This window comes from Mus caroli, unplaced genomic scaffold, assembly GCF_978045245.1.
Source record: "Mus caroli unplaced genomic scaffold, Mus_caroli_1 scaffold_17, whole genome shotgun sequence".
Taxonomy (NCBI): Eukaryota; Metazoa; Chordata; class Mammalia; order Rodentia; family Muridae; genus Mus; species Mus caroli.
The window spans coordinates 30,128,031-30,147,487 of record NW_028227272.1 but is presented as its reverse complement, the minus strand read 5'-3'; the positions used below and the strand labels follow the sequence as shown (position 1 = coordinate 30,147,487).

Genomic DNA, 19,457 nt, shown 5'->3' with positions numbered 1-19,457 from the left:
ATCCCATTATAGATGGTTATAAACCACCAAGTGGTTTCTGGGAATTGAACTCGGGACCTTTGGAAGAGCAGCCTGTGCTGTTAACCTCAGAGCCATCTCTCCAGCCCCTGACAGACAGAAAATTTGTTCTCTCTGAGGAGCTTGGACCTCACACGCTGAAAAAGATTCATTGTTCCTCCCACATGGCTATCTGAATGACCTGATCAGGCATACACATGACAGGATAAGAAATGCCAACTCCAAAATCGCTAAAATTGTTAAAGACTACAAAGCCACCAATGTAGTGGCCAATTAAAAAAACTCTGACAGCAGGCTCCATAGAAGGAGACCTGAAGCCTAGTAGAAAACTGACTTCACTGAAATAAAACCAAAAACATTTAAACATAAATATTAACTGGTGTTTATAGAAACCTTTTCAGGTTGGACTGAGACACGCCCCACCAAGCATGATATTTCATCCATGGTGATAAAGACTCTCTTAGAGGACATACTGGCAAGGCGTGGGTTTCCCCAGATGATAGGGTCAGACAGTGGACCAGTTTCTGTGTCCCAGGTAAGTCAGGGACACAGAATATGTCTAGCCAATATTCTAGACATTGATTAGAAACTTTATCGTACATATAGACCCCAGAGTTCAAGACAGGTAGAGAAAAATGAACAAAGCCCTAAAAGAGACCTTAACTAAATTGACCTAAGCGACTGGTGATGATGGGATAACTCTCCTTCCCTTTGCTCTCTACTGGGCACGAAACTCCCCTTATCAGATGGGGACTCACCATGAAATCAAGGTCAAGATACCCACCCCCAATTCTTTTTATTATATAGGCAGAGATCATCACTGAACTGGAAGATCACCAATTGCTAGACCATCTCAAGGTGCCCAATGGACTCATAAACTTCATGTCCTCTGTGAAACAGGGGTGATTAGAGCCTCATTACAAAAGCCCAAATTGCAAGCCCGTTTGCAGTTGAAGACAACCCTGACCAGCAGGAGGAAACTCAGCCTCAGGACTCCCTCCTGTCTACCACTGATGGGGCCCCTACCCATACTCCAGGGACACCACGAGGACTGGGTGAGCCAGCTTTGGCTTGTATAAAATAAAAAAAGGGGAGATATCGGCAGCTATGTTGCCTGCTTTTGTGAGAACCTGCCTGTCAGGCAGAGTCAAGGCAGAGCAGGGTCTACTGGTAGATTTCCTGGCCTGCTGATGCTTAGAACAGGAGTGGATGGATGTACACGAAGCTCAAGAAGTCAAGGGGCAGAATGTTCTGTTAGTCTTGGAGGAAGCAACAGGGAGGAATAAGGAGGCCTCCAGATGGGTACAGATATCGAACGTATGCCAGCCATTGTCTCTGCTTCCCATGATTGACTCCATCTCCCACGATGCTGTAAAGTATACAAAGCCTAAGAGAATTGAACTCAGGCTGCCACAGTATTGACTGGACAGCACTCCCGATTTCTAACCTTTGTCTCTGAGTCCTCTTTTCCGTCTTTCCTATAAATCATCTTCACTCCCCACACCTCCCCTGCCGAGGACTGCTTAACTTTGTACTGGCCAGACTGGTACACCCCAATACACCTGCCTTTGTCATTTGCTCTGGCCATAAGAAGTCCTACTATTAGGGTCTAAGAATCGCCAAAGAATATACCCCAGACTCAAATAGTAGGCAAAAGCAAAGAGCATTTAAGCAGTTGAATTTCCTGCATGCAAGGGTTTCCCCATTTGAGAATGGAGACCCCTAGTGGCCCAGTTTCTATTGTCAGTTGGGGGAATTCCAGGGAGGGGTGTATATCCTTTTACCTTGGTTGGTTAGCTCTCTCTCTAGGGGTCCCAACTGATTCTATAATTGGTTAGGGATCTAGAGACTTTCCAGGCTGCTTATTCACTCTAGCTACCTATTTCCTCTTCAGGCCAGATGACAAGGTGTCCTCCGAGTGGCTGCCCACAGCTGCAGTTCACTGACCCTGGGTTCCTGGATCCGGGTTCTCATTTCTGGGAAACAGAAACTTAGTCTCCCAGATTGTCAGTTTGCAGCCTGTCATGGAGTCAGCCTGGCCCTGGCTAACTCAGTCCTCTCACTAGTCTGTAAAGATCCTGGAGTTAGCCAGGTGCTGTCCCACAACTTTAATCCCAGAACAGAGGCAGGTGGATCTGAGTTCAAGGCCAGCCTGACCTAATCAGGCATTTTATCTGTTTAAAGTATGCTTTTAAAAGGTAATAGTTGGGGCTGGAGAGATGGCTCAGCTGGTAAGAGTACTGACTGCTCTTCCAAAGGGCCTGAGTTCAATTCTCAGCAACCACATGGTGGCTCACAACTATCTGTAAAGAGATCTGACGCCCTCTTCTGGGGTGTCTGAAGACAGCTACAGTGTACTCACATATAATAAATAAATAAATCTTTAAAAAAAAAAAAAAGGTAATAGTTTGGGGTTGAAGAGAGGACTTCAAGAGGTCTTAAGTTCAATTCCCAGCAACCACATGGTGGTTCACAACCATCTGTAATGGGATCCTATGCTCTCTTCTGGTGTGTCTGACGACAGAGACAGTGTACTCATATAAAATAAATATGTTAATCTTTAAAATAAGATGACAGATTTAAGTCCCAAAGTTTATTTGCCTTTTGTTACATTGTAGTGGCCCACACAACTACATAACACATAATCCTGTCTGTGGAAGAATGCAGAATATTGACAGACAAGTCACCATCATGAGGAGCTGAACAGATAATTCAAAACATACATCTACCTGGAAAGAATATCAATATTTTCCGGAAGGTGACATTTAAGTGAACTTTTTTTTTTTTTTAGATTTATTTATTTATTATACGTAAGTACACTGTAGCTCTCTTCAGACACTCCAGAAGAGGGAGTCAGATTTTGTTACAGATGGTTGTGAGCCACCATGTGGTTGCTGGGATTTGAGCTCCAGACCTTCGGAAGAGCAGTCGGGTGCTCTTACCCGCTGAGCCATCTCACCAGCCCCCTTTAAGTGAACTTTAAGGACTTAATAGGATTTAACTGTTAGCTTGTGGTGGAAAAATACAGCAGCAGGAAGAAGGGTGTGACCTCTTCAGGAAGATGAGGTAATACCAAAGGAATTAGATAGCCAAGGCTAGTCCTCAAAGCTGATACCTTGAAAAAAGATATTTAAGACCCTGTGTCAAAGGATGAAGACTATCTGAGTATCTCTCCAGCCCCAGCATAATGCAGTGTCGGATACATACCCAGAGAGTTGTGACTATCAAAGAGAAATACAGTTTAAATGTGCACTAAAAGCCAGGGAGATTGGTGCACATCTTTAATCCCAGGACTCAGGAGGCGAAGGCAGGCGGATTTCTGCCAGTTTGAGGCCAGTCTGGTCTACAGAGTGAGTTCCAGATTAAACAACAACAACAAAAAGTGCATTACAATCCAATAGCCAGGAACACTGCTCCATCAGTAATAATTACTAGAGGGAAATGCTCCCCTCGTGAGCACACTCCTTACGAAGAGGAAAACCTGCTTTGGAAGATGTGCTGTTGACTGTGCTGCACCTGGTAAATAGAAGAAATGGGTGAGCGGCAGAGGCTGCGGCAGGAACCCAGCAACTGGCTTCCACCAGGAAAGCCCAAGCTGCAGGGGCTTCTGTCTGCCTAGGTCACCTCCACAACACTTGGGCACAAACCTTGCCAGATGAAGACTTCTTCCCCGTGACACTGCTGACACAGCAGCCTTTCTGTCTGGGAAGGTAGCCACCCCCTCCCTACGCACACATGATGAAGCACGCACTCCGCATCTTGACACTCCTGTGGTTTGAATCTTGGAATGCTTTCCCATCGTAACGCGTCCCACAACATCTGGCATGGCCAGGCTGTGAAATTCTCAGTAGTGGGTCTGCTTTCTGGAACACTGGGCTCCTCCGCCATCCCAAAGCAGGACCACCCTGCTCGGCTCTCTGTCTGCGTGCCACAGCTCCGGCACCTGCCCCTGGTTTAAATGTGGCTTCCTGACAACGCTAGCAATGGTCTTTGCTTCTTTTTATTTATTTATTTATTTTAAAAGGCATTCTTGCTGGGCAAGGTGGCTCATGCCTTCAGTCCCAAGCATGGGCAGGCAAACCTCTCAATTGGAGGCCAGTCTGCCTTACACAGTAAGTTCCAGGCCGACAGGGCTACACAAGTGAGACCTTGTTTGTCCTTCCTTCTTTTGAGTACATGGCATTGGCAAGGTCTGAGCTAGTCAGGTATCAGCTATTGAACTTTACCTCTGGTCTGTTTAGAGTCTCCTGGATTTGTCTATAGCTTGCTTGGTCAAAAGGGCAGCGCTCCAGATCAGCACCGTGGAACGGCGCTTTAAATGTTGGGAGTAATTCGTAACAGTTCCCTCCAAAAAGCCTGCTGGCTGCCCTCCTGATGATCCTATGTCCTAGGCCTGGTCACTTCAATAAAAGGTGACTGACCATGTTTCAAGAATGTGACCGAGCCATTGGGACAGCTGTGCTGCCTATCTGAGGCAGGAGGATGACAGCCAGAGCAGGAGAGACCTGTGCAGAGCAGATGTGTACGCTGTGCTGGTGGATTGTGTGCTGTGGGGAGGAACACTGCATTAGTGATTGAATCAGGCCCCTACATCCCGACATTTATATTCCTTTCAGCACAAGGAGTTACCCACTTTCTAACCTTTGTCTCTGAGTCTTCTTTTGTCTGTAGTTCCTTTAATTTTTGTGTAGGGGTTGCAAATCAGAATTAAAAATAAAACAAAGATCTGGGCATAGTGACTCATAATTCCAATTTTTTTTTTTTTTTTTGAGGCTGAGATAGGAGACTCATCCCAAGTTGGAGGCTGGCCAATGGGGCTGGGGCTGGGATGTGGGGGTGGGGGTGGGCTGGGGGCGAGAGGCAGGGGTGGGAGGTGGGAGTTGGAATGAAAAGGAATAAAATAAGGAACTAAACACTAAGGGAACTAAGGGAAAGAATAGTAATTGAAGACATCTATATCCAAATTTTTTTCTTTCTTTTTTATTTTATTTTTATTTTCGGAGACAGGGATTCTCTGTATAGCCCTGGCTGTCCTGGAACTTACTCTGTAGACCAGGCTGGCTTCAAACTCAAAGATCTGTCTGCCTCTGCCTCCTGAGTGCTGGGACTAAAGGCATGTGATACCACTCCTGGTTTATGAAAAAATTTTTATTCCTAATGAGGAAAACTGAGAGCCAGTAAGATGACTCAACAGACAAGGGCCCTTGCCACCAAGGCTGGCGACTTTAATTTCATCCCCAAGCCCCACTGGGTAGAAGGAAAGAACTGACTCCCAAAAATTGTCCTCTGACATCCATACATACACCATGGCAAGCTCCTGCACACACACACACACTAAAAGGAGCCTATCTGAAATAAAAGATGTCTTGAACTTATACACTGCTAGGAAAACCAGACCCAGAACAGTATGAACACCAATTTCTGGAGTGTGTGTGTGTGTGTGTGTGTGTGTGTGTGTGTGTGTGTGTGGTATTATCTTACAGGGCTGATTGTCTGATTAGAACACCCAAAATTGTAGAGAACTGGAACACTGTAAACCAGGAGCCAAATTATCTCTGGATATCTTTAGACATTTACTGCACCTCCTGTGTTTGGTCTATGATCTGTGACTATCAGGTAAAAAAAACCCTTTTCAGATGTACAAACAAGAGCCCTTAGCTTCCACCAACCAAAGGCTAAGAATATCATCAGATAGAATCTGAAGTCTATAGTGTAGAGGGTTCATATACTCTGCTCTAACCAGCCTACCTGCCATTTCCACCAATGTGAAAACTGCCTTGGTTTACAGCTTCCTTTGTTCTGGGGCTGAACCTTCAGTACTGTTACCGTGGTAGCTCATGGTACTGGGGAGTAACCTGAATTCCTGTTCTCTGGCCATGGTCACTCATATTTGGCTCCACAATAACTTTTCTTCTTCCCTTTAAGGTAAGAGCTGTGTGTCTTGTGTTAATAGGCACCATACCCAAACATCTCTTTTGCAAAAGCTATGTGCCAAACCTTCACTACCCCTCAGAGCGTATTCCTGGTATCAGAGGTTTCCATCCTGGAGTCAGGAGCTGGCTCTTTTATATTCTCCTAGTTCTCACTTCACAGTGGAGGCTGAGTGTAGTGTACACTCTGGGCGTGGCTGCTTCTCCATTCTCAGTCAGCCTGGGTACTTTAGCCTCGTTTCTCTGGAGCCTCTGCCCCAGTTCACTCACATCTGGAAGGTCCCCAAAGCCCCAAATGGTAAGAGCTCAGTCATAGGCCTTGGCACTTTGGGGAAGTGGTGATGTCATTGATGTGGTTAAAAGAGAACTTGTGGAGACTCCTGTTGTGGAAACTGGATGCTGAGGTTGGAGTTCTGGGATGGAGCCCATCAGAGGGAAAGCAGCTCACCTGCCTCAGTACAGGGCTGTGGCCTGCAGACACTTCACCTCTGCACCCTCCTCACCAAGACGCTATCCCCAACTGTTATAGAACACTTACGTAGTCTTTCTCCCTAGCCTTAAATCTGTGAGAAATGCAGAGACTTACATACAGAGTCACAACGCATCACATCTTCATATTGGGAAGACTGAAAACACATGAAATACACAAGTCCCATCTGAACCATTTTTTAAAGTAGGGTTAAATTAATAAAGGCAAACAATTAGAGATTAATAGTTGGATATGCAAGGAACTGAGTTTCCAGGCTAGGAAAGCTCAGGGTGGATCCAGAGTTTGCGTACTGAACAATCCCTATATGGGAAACACTAAACACATGTATGGAGTTCTTCCTGACAGTAGCTACGTCCAGCTGTGAACAGCGGAGGTGTGATGGACAGTATCCAACGTCAGCCAGACCTTCCCTTGGGTAGGCAGACAGTCGGGAGTTGTTGCCAGCACAGCTGGGCAGCCATGCTGAGGCAGCCACACCCACTGCTCTTTGTGGCTACCTACCTGCCTGGGCTTGCACATCCTCGGCTAAACACACCAGAATCTCCCCACGAGCTCCAGTGAGTGTGCGCACATGGGAATCCTCTTACACCATCGACCCTCTGACACATTAGGAGGGACCTACAGTGGGGAGATGGTGAGCTGTCTGGATCCTTTGATTTGAATATGCAATTGCATAAAGCTGTTGAGTTTTTTTTTAATCCTTTTATTTATTGTTTAAGGATTTATTTATTTTACATTATGTACATGAGTACACTGTAGCTGTAGATGGTTGTAAGCCATCATGTGGTTGCTGGGACTTGAATTCAGGACCCGCTCTCTCTGGTCAGCCCCACTCGCTCTGGCCCAAAGATTTTTAGTTATTATCATATCTAAGTACACTGTAGCGTCTTCAGACACACCAGAAGAGGGCATCAGATCTCCTTATGGATGGCTGTGAGACACCATGTGGTTGCTGGGATTTGAACTCAGGAACTTCAGAAGAGCAGTCAGTGCTCTTAACCACTGAGCCATCACTCTAGCCCTCGCTGCTGAAAACAATGTGGGTTGGTGGCACTGAGTGCCGATATATAGATTGAACCTGTTATGAAATGTAATCTCATGATATAAAGGCTGAAAGTGAGAGATGGCTCAGCTGTTGACTGTGCTTCTCGCTCTTTCAGAGGACCAGAGTTTGGTGACAACTCCGGTCAGGTGGCGCTTCGCCTTTGCAGGATCCAATCTTCTTCTGGTCTACAAGGGTATCATAAACATGTGCATATACCTATAAATAAGCAGTAAAAGACAAAGACAGGAAGCATTTCTACGTATATAAAATGAAAAGGGCATTAGCTATCTAGAGAAGACCAAACTTCCTATTTAATGTTTTTAATTTTTTTATTTATTGTGGGGAGGGGGACATGCTACAACATATATGTGGAGGTCAGAGGATAACATTCAGGAGTCGGTTCTCCACTCTCATCACCGTATGGTCTTGGGAACTGAACACAGGATGTCAGGATGGGCAGCAAACCACTGAATCATCTTGCTGGCCCCAGATCACATATTTAAAATACTTGATTTACTCTGCAATGTCTCCCTTTCAGAGACAGGGTATTACTTTGTTCCCCAGGACTGCCCTGAACTTGAGCCCCTCAAGCACTGAGGTTACAGGATGAGTCACACCTGGCTAAATACTTGTGTACGGTATCCATGAGTGAGCGTGTTCCCGTCTGCACACACACACATTTGTAGGCCAGAGGTAGATCTCAAGTGTCTTCCGTTTCTCTGCGTGCGTGCGTGTCTAATAAACCTGCCCCATGCGAGTGCAGGTGGCCCCAGACACCAGAAGGGGCTTTTGATTCTCTGACACTGGACTGTACCCTCCCCCTCCACCCCTGCCCTGACTGCTGGGTACTGAACCTGGTCCTCTCCTCTTATTTTCTGACTGACCTCAGTCTCTCACTGAACCTGAAGCTCCCCAGTGAGCAGCTGGCTGCCCGCCCTGAGAGCCTCCTGCCCCTGCCTTCCCAACACTGGGGCTACAGGTCTGGAGTGCCACACCTGACCTTTTACATAGTGCTAGGGTCCACACTCAGGTCCTCCTGCTTGTGTGGTGAGTGTGTGGTGCGTGCTGTATGGAATGAGCCATCTACCAGGTTCCTTATTCTGAAAAACTTAAACCTAAAACTGTAAAAGCTGACTTAAACTCCTTCATTAAAAACAAGCAAACAAACAAATCCCTGGGTTGGGCATGGAGGTGCATTGTCTATAATCCCAGCATTTGAGAGGTGGAGACAAGAGGATCAGGAGTTCAAGGCCCAATCTGGCTACAGGAGACCCTGCCAAGACAAAGCAAAATCCATGAGAAAGGCTGGGGAAAAAAGAATAAATCTGTAACAGCGTTCCCCAAGGCAGCTATTCTATACCAAAAGGAGGTATAGACAAGATAGCGTATGAGCCTTACTGTTCGCATGCTGAGCAGGAGCTGCTAGCTTATAGATACTTGAACTCATTATTTGTAGTTGCAGGTACCTATATGAAACAGTTAACTTTTTTTTTTTTTTGGTTTTTCGAGACAGGGTTTCTCTGTGTACCCCTGGCTGTCCTGGCACTCACTTTGTAGACCAGGCTGGCCTCGAACTCAGAAATCCGCCTGCCTCTGCCTCCCGAGTGCTGGGATTAAAGGCGTGCGCCACCATGCCCGGCTCAGTTAACGTTTTAAAAAGAATCTAAAGATTATAAAGGAGTTCCCCAAAAGATCTCTGTTCAATAACTATAATCTGATCAGTTGCACAACGTGCTTGGCTCTATGTCACAGCAGAAAGGCTCCAAGAGAACACTGGGAAGGCAGGTTCATGGGAGTCGGGGTGGGGAGGATGCTCGCCCATACTCACATATGGGTTAGCAGGCAGTCACTCTCCACAGATGTGGCCACGGTGTGGCCTGTAATACCTGCAATAGGCTGGTCCCAGAGCAAGTCTACAGCTGGATCACGCTGTTCTGGGGATCCGTCTGGTTCGCTTTGTTCCCCTCACCTCAAGGGTTACACACGACCTGTATCCATTCTGGATGTAGGACAACTTTTTTCACACATAAGTAAAACTGTTTTATTTCCCACCTTCCCCCTTCTCACCTTTCCCCAATAGAGTTCATGACCTGTCTTTGTTTCTTACCCAGGCTTTATAAAGTTACTGGTTTTAGGTAAAGACAAGCTACAAGTTAGTTTCCATTTTTTATTAAAGTTGTGTTTTTCGAAGGAATACATTACACTTAAAAGTTCACCACCATAAATAAAGAACAATTTTTAAATCTATTTTACTTAATGTAAACATAAAAGCATTCCCTCCCATGTCCCAACATAATTTAAAAAGGGAAAAAAATCTTTCCAGTTCAGCGCTACCCTCAGAAGGAGCAGCCTGCATTGAACACAGCACGTCAGTCCTCCTGGGCTGGGGGCAAAAGGCCATGCCAGGGAGAACTAGTGCTCGCCATGAAGCCAGCTAGCTGTGAGGCTGTGAGGCTGTCCACCTCACGCTGGGACAACTCAGCTGTCTTCAGAGACTGGCTCTCCTCTGTTCACCCAGCTTCTAGGTACATAGCTGGCCAGACATGGACCACTGTGCAGGCTGGAGACTCTGGGACGCTGAGCAGGGCCAGCTGCAACTTAGGCCTCGCCAAGTGTTAGTCACAGGGCTTTACAGGTAAAATTTCAGACCACCACCTAGCTGCTTTATACATGGCCACAAATGGTACATTCCCCGCCCCCCTTTATTTGGCAGGGGAGGGTAGGATTGAGTCTCAGTGTCATTCTCTCTCTCTCTCTCTCTCTCTCTCTGATCTTAAATCATAATCCTACTGCCTCCATCTCCCAAGTGCTGGGACTACAGGCACGACCACCATGCCTGGCTGAATCTATCAATCCAATATGAAAGAGGATGCTGATAACATTTTGTGAGAAATACTCTGATACACTTACTTATGTATCTTCCTAAAACTATTTACAACCCATACAATTATGATATATCTTTAAATTTCAATAAACTCTAAGCCAACTTAGGCTAAAAACTAATGCTAGGCATAATTTAGAACATTTTTAGAATCCCCATTTGGTCTTAAAAATATAAGAATCCTATAGGAAAAATGTAAGTATTCCGGGAAGGACGTTCTGCAGTAGAGAATCGGAGGGGTCGACACAGACCACCAAAGGCTGCCCCGCCCCCCCTGACCCTGCTCAGGGCTTCTCACATGGCTTTGCTTCCTTCCTGTAAATTCTGCAAAAACCTGAGACAATTCACTTGCTATGTTTGACACCTAGGGCCTTAAAACACTTACAATGACGGGTTTGAACTGAACACCGAGGTAGTCAGTTTTTATAAACACTTGGCTTTTCTGATTCAGGAAGAGACTGCAGTCTACTGTCCCCTGACCAGCTGTCCCCGCCTCTCTTTCCTGTCCCACCTCCCTCCTATCATAGAGCACCCTGCTTGGCTCTTTCCATGGGCCACTGGTTTTACCCTTGTGATGTGGAAGGGTTAATCTGCGCCAGCACGAAGGCTGTTTCAAATCCTTCAGTTTACAGCAGAACCTTACAGCTGAACCCTACAGCTGATTCTGCACTGAAATCTCTAATGCAGAAGCCATGTCTTGGTTGCTATATTTGAAGTGACGACAATGAGCCTCTAACACTGTCCTGCGGGCTGAGTGACCGTCCAAGCCTTGCTAAGTATGCCATGTGGGATCAATGCTAAGCGACAGTGACCTCGCTCTGGCCTCACTGAAGAGGATGAGACAAAAGAGCCTAGCTAGTAACGCTCTGGAGTTCAGTGTCTCTTGACACTGACTGCATGAAGTTTCATGTTTGTGCAGAGCAAACACTGGGACACCACAGTCCAAGCTTAATAAATAAATATATATATATATGCATATATATACAAAAATGTCATCTGTAACATTTTCTTCAGAAAGTCATTAGTGCAAATACAATATTAATTAAAAAATAAAGCAAAAATATATCTCAAGTATAAAAAGCACCATGCTTGGAAACACTGCTACCTAAATGGCATTACTGCACAACAGTCCAAATGCCGTCAGACCTATCACAGACTCTCAATATACTCCACTGTTATTTTTGGTGAAATTCTTTATACATTTTGTAGGATAATTCATAATCATCATAGGTATGAAGGTTTAATGTGTACCATTTTTTTTCTTTTTAGACAGGTTCCTCTCACTATGTGAGCCTGGCTGGTCTGGAACTTGTTTTGTAGACCAGGTTGGTCTTAGACTCAGATATCCACTATCCTGTCTCCCAGGTGCTAGGATTAAAGGCGTGTGCCACCATGCCCAGCATATTGTATATTTCTTTAAATACATACTCACTGCTCTCTGACTTTGTACAACTTAAAGGCGGCAGAATGTGGGCAAAGCTCAGTGTCCTGCTCTGCAGAAGATGGCCTTTTTAGCTGCAGTTGGCTGAGTTTAAGAGCCTCAGCTTTGCACAGTGATGAATACCTCTAACTTATACTGCATGCAGGTACATATTTCAAATTTCTGCTTTTAAAAAGAAAGTGAGCTTTCCTTATGCTGAGACTGAGGCCCCGCTGCGGTGCCACAGCTGGTTAGGGTCAGTGCTTCTAGCAGTGTTCTGCTCCCTCACACAACTCCTTTCTCCTGCCTACTCGCAAGCGTTTCATGTGCCAATCCTGGCTTCTAAGTGAATGTCCCTATGCAGCCCTTGAACTCATCATCCTTCTGCTCTCCTTCCCAAGCTTTGGGATTACGGGCCGCCATGTTCCACTGTACTCGAACACGCAGTAACTATCTGCTGAATGGAACAGAGGAAAGAATAGTGTGTCTAATTGTCATGTTTCATTTTAAACTGTTCTACATTTACATGTGTGTGTGTGCGTGTGTGCAGGTCAGAGAACAGCTTTCAGGAGTCAGTCCCCTTCTGCTCCCATGTGGTCTCCAGTTATCAAAGTCAGGCCTTTGGGCTTGGTGGCAAGTGCCTTTACCTACTGAGCCATCTCGCTGGTCCACAGGCTGTTTATAACACTACAATAATTGATTATCTTCAGGGAAAAAGCCAGGATATCGCTTTTCGTTAAAGAGTGTCAATGTTAAGGTACTAGAGGGTTGGTAAGCTCTGGTGCAGGAGGATTGCTTCACAGAATCCGTGTGGTACAGGAAGTGTCAGACACGGGAGGAAACAGACATGTAAACAGAGGTAATATACAAACGCTGTAACGGAGTCCAGATGGGCCAGGGGGAAGGCTGGACCCCAAACCTATACTTTGCTGCTAGGAAACAATTCAGATGATCTGGTCTTAACTTGAGTTTTTTCTTCTTGTCTGTGAAATAACTTTGTGATTTAGCAGGAATTCTCTAACAGCCCAGTCCTCTTGGAAGTGACGACACGCCTGCCCACATCTCAACCTTTAAACTTTACATAGACCAGAAAGGATCAGTTGGGCTTTGATGGATTCCCGGGTTTTGTAAATATTACCTGAAGCACAATCGCACGACTTCAACCCCCTGAACATTGTACTTCATGTTCTCCACGGTTTTCCAAGTTGCTATGAAATTAATGAGGAAAGCAAGTGGACACTCAGCTCACACGGAGAAGGCTGATCAGGCGCAGAGGGCTAAGGACATACTGACAACAGCTTGGCAAACCGCCAGGAAAGGCAAACACAGTCAGTCAAGTCAGCCGCTTTAGCGGAACGGAAGGAGGGATGATTTGAGGGTGTCGTAACCAGACGTTCATTTAAAACAGGTGCAGTGGTGGCGGGAAGTCTGAAATCCTGCGGACCAGTTTCGTACTGTGGAGGATGGGATCCTCGACTCAAACTCTGGACTGGGCTATCAGCAGCTCTCTGAGTGACCTTGATGCTCATGGTAGATGAATGCAAAAGCTGAGGTATGTGATAGCGGCAAATCCCACCATCCATCCGGCATTAAAGGAGACCTGCCAGGAGATTGCAGGTCCATGACCTATGGAGCCTTGGGGTAGTTCCTCTCCACACTCCAGGTGGCTGTGTGGCTGGTGAGGAGTGACTGCCATGGAGCAGTCACACTGGGTGGTCCACACTTCACAGTCCTACTGTGGACAGCACTTCCAAGCCAGAGTGAAGAATGGCACCCCTGTGGGCTGCTGCTCACCCAGGTCCTGTGCTTTGTTCATGGGAACATGACAAAACTGTCGTCTTGAGACTTCACTTTCCACTCCTAGTGCCACACACACAGAAGGAACCCCGCCAGCAGAGGGAACAGATTGCCGAGGAGGAGCCAAAGTGTGACCACCAGGCTAGAAGAACAGGAACAGAGATCTAGGGCAGAAAACAACACAACAGGCACAGGTTTGAGATTAGATCATCTGGATTAAACACTGAGGGGAGAGCAAAGGATGAGAGGGGATGGAGGCACGGGGCAACTTCCTCAGCTTCAGAAGAAGTTGAGGTTTGGGGCCAGCTACATGAGACTGTCTCAAAAAACAAAAGAGGGGGACACATGCACACACAGAGACAGACACACACATACCATAGAGGGTCACATGCACACACAGATATGTGCACTCACAGAGAAAAGGAACGAGCATATGAGAGTTCCTGGCACATATCTCAATAGGTGGTCAGTTAAAACTCTTGTGTGTCACAGACAGACACACACATATCAACAAATGCAAGGAGTCAAGGCATTTCCACTTTTTTTTGGGGGGGAGAGGGGTTCAAGACAGGGTTTCTCTGTGTAGCCCTGGCTGTCCTGGAACTCACTTTGTAGACCAGGCTGGTCTCGAACTCAGAAATCCGCCTGCCTCTGCCTCTGTGTTGGGATTAAAGGTGTGCGCCACCATGACTGGCTGCATTTCCATGCCTGAGCTCTCCCTGTTTTTGTTATGGACTGTTCCAGTCTCAAGATCATGCTAGTGCAGGTTGGGGGCAACTAGGAGGCTACAGGGCTCTGCATATACTCCCACACAGAAACGGCAGCATGGCCAGTCTCCGAGAAGCCACTGATATATGAGGAGATGCTGTGCCCAGTATAGTTGGCTTGACTGACTAGGGGCAGTGAAGGAATGACAAGAACCCACCCACTAAAGAAACAGCAGTTGCAGCAGATGGACGCTGAAAAGCTGGGGTCAAGTGGCCTGTGCACTTTCAGATGGAGTCAACCCAACTACAGATGCAACTGGAACCTCAGCGTGTTCATTATGGTCAGCCCAGGGTTGGGGTTACCTTGTATGGGTAGGAAGTCGGCGAGCTGTCACAGGCTGTAAACATGCGGGAGGAGGAGGCTGCAGTTGTTAGTTTTCATACACACCTTTCCCACTTGGACCCTGGAGGAAGGCTCTGCTATCTCCTGAGTGTCACCTATGAAGGCTCTGCCACTCCTAGAGTGGCACTGGGGTCCTACACATGGCTGTACTCATGACAACAGTACCCATTCACTCACTTAGGGTTTCCTCTGCTCCCTACCAAGAGGGAGCAGGAGAGAGAGAGAGAGGAAGAGGGAGAGGGAGAGAGAGAGAGAATGTGTGTGGAAGGGCCACCTGACTTAGGTACAGGGGACTGAGTAGTTTGTGACCACTGCTGCCTCCTCTCAATAGATCCTGCCTATGCCAAGCTCCTGGGGTAGAAACATTAGTTCACAGCCTTGACTGAACCTGGCTTCCTCCTGATTCCTCCATATTCCTCTTCTGTACAAAGATTCTTATCCTTGAACCCAAGGAGACGATTTTCCCTTTATCACAACTCTAGCTGCTAAAGGTCTGAACACTGCCCCCCTCCCTATATAGCTTTAACAATGAGATGGTGAGGGCTGGAGAAATGGCTCAGTGGTTAAGAGCACTGACTGCTCTTCCAGTGGTCCTTAGTTCAATTCCCAGCAACCACATGGTGGCTCACAGCCATCTGTAATGGAATCTGACTCCCTCTTCTGGTGTGTCTGAAAACAGCTGCAGTGCACTCATATACACAAAATAAATAAATAATTCTTTAAAAAAACAAACAATGAGATGGTGATTGTTGTTACAGTTAAATCTGGGGCTAGGTGTAAGGATGGGTACCCTCTATCTAGTTTTGGACCAATGTGTGGCTGTTTCTATTCTTAAGTTAATTTGGGTCACTATTATGTTAATTGGGTAAGACACTCAAGGATCCTGTCCTCACTTGGTTCTGACTGGTAAATAAAGCAACGACAGCCAATGGTCAGGAAGGGCAGGCAGTGTGGGACTTTGCATATTCCCAGGCTAGTGACAGAGAGAAGGAGAGCCGCCATGCCTGAGGAGAGTGGAGGACAGGGAGGCAGAGCCAACATGGGAAGGATCTGGGAGAGTCTGGCCCAGCTGGGCATCACTTTGGGTCCGGAGCAGCAGCCACAATAGAATTTAGGACTTAGTAAGTAATAACTTGAAATTATCAGTAGAGGTGGGTGGGGTGGGGCGGGACAGGGTGGTGGATTAAACACATGGACTTGGGAAGTGGCCTAGCCACTGAGCTGATTAAGACATATCACAGTATAAAGGCTGTGTATGTGTCTTTCATTCGGGAACCCAGAACACTGGTGCAGGTAGCAAGGAACATGTCATCAATGGGATTTATCTAATTTTAATTCTACACCAGTACCCTTCTAATTTGAGCCAAAGAGATCCAACAAAATTAATCCTTCCTACCAGCTTCATATTAAACAATTACATTTAGTATAAATTCCATCAAAGGACCTGTGATTGCTTGTATATACTCTGCACCAGGAGTGGCACTATTAGAAGGTGTGGCCCTGTTGGAGCAGGTGTGTTATTGTGGGTGTGGGCTATATAAGACCCTCATCCTAGCTGCCTGGAAGCCAGTATTCTGCTAGCAGCCTTCAGATGAAGATGTAGAACTCTCAGCTCCTCCTGCACCATGCCTGCCTGGATGCTGCCATGCTCCTGACTTGATGACAATGGAGTGAACCTCTGAACCTATAAATTAAATGCTGTCCTTCTAAGAGTTACCTTGGTCATGGTGACTGTTCACAGCAGTAAAAACCCAAACTAAGACAGAAGTTGGTACCAGCGACTGGGGTACTGCTGAGATAGGCCTGACCATGCTTTTGTTTGGAAGGATGTGGATTCTGGGACTTTGGATTTGGAAAGCAATGGGATGCTTTAACTGGGGCCTAATGGGCTACACTAGTAGGAACATGGAAGACTTTGTTGCTGAGAGTGATTTTAACTGTGCAGATCTGGCCCAAGAGGTTTCAGAAGGGAAGACTTTCAGTATGTGGCCTAGAGACTGTTTTTGTGGTATTTTGGTGAAGAATGTGGTTGCTTTTGCCCTTGTCTGAAGAGTCTGCCTGAGGCTAAGGTAAAGAGATTTAGATTAATTACACTGAAAAAGGAATTCTCAAAAAAGCCCACCAGAGACTTTGTTCTCTGGTTACGTCTCATGAAGAGTTTTTTGAACAAGCATAGCAAGCTGTGAAAGGAAAAATACAAGATGTGTGGTTCGAGTAATAACAAAGCGACACCAGAAAATAAAATGGAGCCAAAGCCTACATGCAAGGATACAAGAGACCAAGGGAGTGGTGACTGCAGGGCAAGAGCCTACCCAGCTAAACTTACTGTTTGTGTTTGCAGTTGAACAAAGGGATAGTTTGGACTTTTAATCTGGAATGAACTACAATCCGGAAATAGACAGCATGCTTGGGATCCTCAGATCATGAGGCTGGGCAACACTGGATTTTGATCTGGATCTTGAGGAACAGTGGCCATGAAAACCTTGGGTAGGACACACCTTTAATCCCAGGAGACTGAGCCAAGTGGATTTCTAAGTTTAAGGCCAGTCTGGAATGGAGCAAGTTCTAGGTGAAGAAATAGTGTCTAAACCGGGCGTGGTGGCGCATGCCTTTAATCCCAGCACTCGGGAGGCAGAGGCAGGCGGATTTCTGAGTTCAAGGCCAGCCTGGTCTACAAAGTGAGTTCCAGGACAGCCAGGGCTATACAGAGAAACCCTGTCTCAAAAAACAAAAACAAAACAAAACAAAACAAAACCAAACCAAAACAAACAAAAAAAGAAATAGTGTCTGTTCACAGCAGTAAAACCCTAACTGAGACAGGCCCTAAGACTTTCATGCCTTTTGAAATAATCCATTGTGTTGTTACGAGTGTGGCTGTAAAGAAGCTGAGTGGAGCTGTGTAGACAGTTTCTGCACAGCAGCTTGAGGCTGCCACTTTAGGGTCTTTGCAGCTAAGATGGCTCCCAGCTACCATCCGGGAAGCAGTCTCCTCTGGACTTTGATCCTGTGTCCCTTTCCCTTCTGTGATTCCGACTCAGGCGTCCCCACTGCGACAAGTCCTGGGAATCCTTCTAGGGAGCTAACAAATGAAGACTGTCCTGAAGACCCCAACACATGTACAAACCTTCTGCATTCACCATCTGAGCCAGGCTTGCTGACAGGTGCGTAAGCAAGCATTTGAGATGCTGAAGTGAAGGTATCACCGTGTGTTCCAGACCAGCCTGTGTTACATAGGCTGACTTTATCTCAAAAGGCCCAGATAACACCAAACCTTGCTCTCTACATAAAGGACCCAGGCTTTGGGAAAGACAGGCAGTTAACTTTAGAGTGTATACACCTGTAAGCTGTATAAAGCTGTCTACTCTTTGTTTGTTTCTTTGTTTGAGACAGACCATGTGTCCTAGTTAGAGTTTCCATTGCTGTGAAGAGACACCATGACCAAAGGACAACATTTAACTGGGGCTGGTTTACAGGTTCTGAGGCTCAAACCATTATCATCATTGCTGGTAGGCACGGTGCTGGAGGAGCTGAGAGTTCTACATTTTGTTCCAAAGACAACAGAAGACTAACTTCCAGGTAGCCAGGAGGAGGGTCTCAAAGCCCCCCCTCCCAACAACCCCACAGTGACACACTTCCTCCAACAAGGCCACACCTCCTAATAGTGCCACTCCCTAGGCCAAGCTTATACAAACCACAACACCTTGGAAGCCACTCTCATTTAACTGTCACTAAAAAAATACGAACATTTGGGGAGAACTGCATAAAATGCTTACTGTTAATATTATGAAACGCTAAGTGTCCTGCACTAAGGATTCATGAGTTCTGCTATTGATGCTCAGTGCGGACACCTTCACTGAGGCCTTCTGAAGCCAGTCCGTTCCAACCTCCTCCTGGTTCTAAAGAATGCACTGGATGGTGTCACTAAGTCTCACGAAATGAGCAGAAGAATACAGTATCCCTAATCTGAAGACCTGAAATCTAAAATGCTCCTAAGTCCAAACCGTTCTGGGAACAGAGATGACCCCGATTGTGGAAAATTCCTTATCTGACTTGACCAAAACACAGGCACACCAAAACTACTATAGCAATTACCATCAGGGCATGTGCATAAAGCATAACTAAACAGCAATATATTTTGTGTTTTTAGATTTAGGTCTCATGCCAAAGACAGCTTACTTGTATATACAAATGTTCCAAAATCATAAAACCTCTGAATTCCAAAACAATTCTATTTCCCGAGAGTTCAGTTAAGGGTCGTCAGTCAGTCACCCTACAGTATTCTTTGTGAGAGCCTCTTCCTTACAAGCCGATGCCTTTCTCGTCTTGTATGTGCATTTGTGTCTCGTGTACTTTACTCGTTGGTACCATTCCTATTGAGTAGCTTGTGTGTGTGTTCATGTGTGCACATATCTTCAAATGTGTGTATGGAAGAAACTGGTGTTGAGAGTCTTCCTCTATTGTCCTCTACCATACACTTCCTAGACATGGTCTCTCAGGAACCTGAAGCTCACAGGCTGGCAGGCTGACCAGCAAGCCCCCAGGACCTTCCTGACCCCACTGCAAAGGGCTGAGATTATGGGCAAGCACCACTATGCCTAGATTTTCACCAAGGTCCTAGGGATGTGAACTCGGGCCCTTGTGCTCCTGAAGGGAGTTCTATCCACTGACCAGGCTCCCAGGTCCTTGTTCAGTATCTCACCTGATGATGATGGAACTAAAATATAGTTTCTTTTTGTATTTGATAAGTAGAATTTTGTTCACTTTTA

At 46.2% G+C, this 19,457-nt stretch overlaps 1 protein-coding gene across 1 annotated transcript in view; it reads right to left on the bottom strand.

Annotated features, from left to right (window-relative positions):
* Positions 1-9,636: 9,636 nt before the first annotated feature.
* Positions 9,637-19,457, bottom strand: part of Lmln (leishmanolysin like peptidase) — a 68,307-nt gene continuing 58,486 nt past the window's right edge. The window contains exon 17 of the mRNA XM_021184923.3: positions 9,637-13,745. Within this exon, the coding sequence (XP_021040582.3) occupies positions 13,645-13,745 (101 nt within the window). The 3' untranslated portion in view covers positions 9,637-13,644. The remainder of the gene's footprint in view (positions 13,746-19,457) is intronic.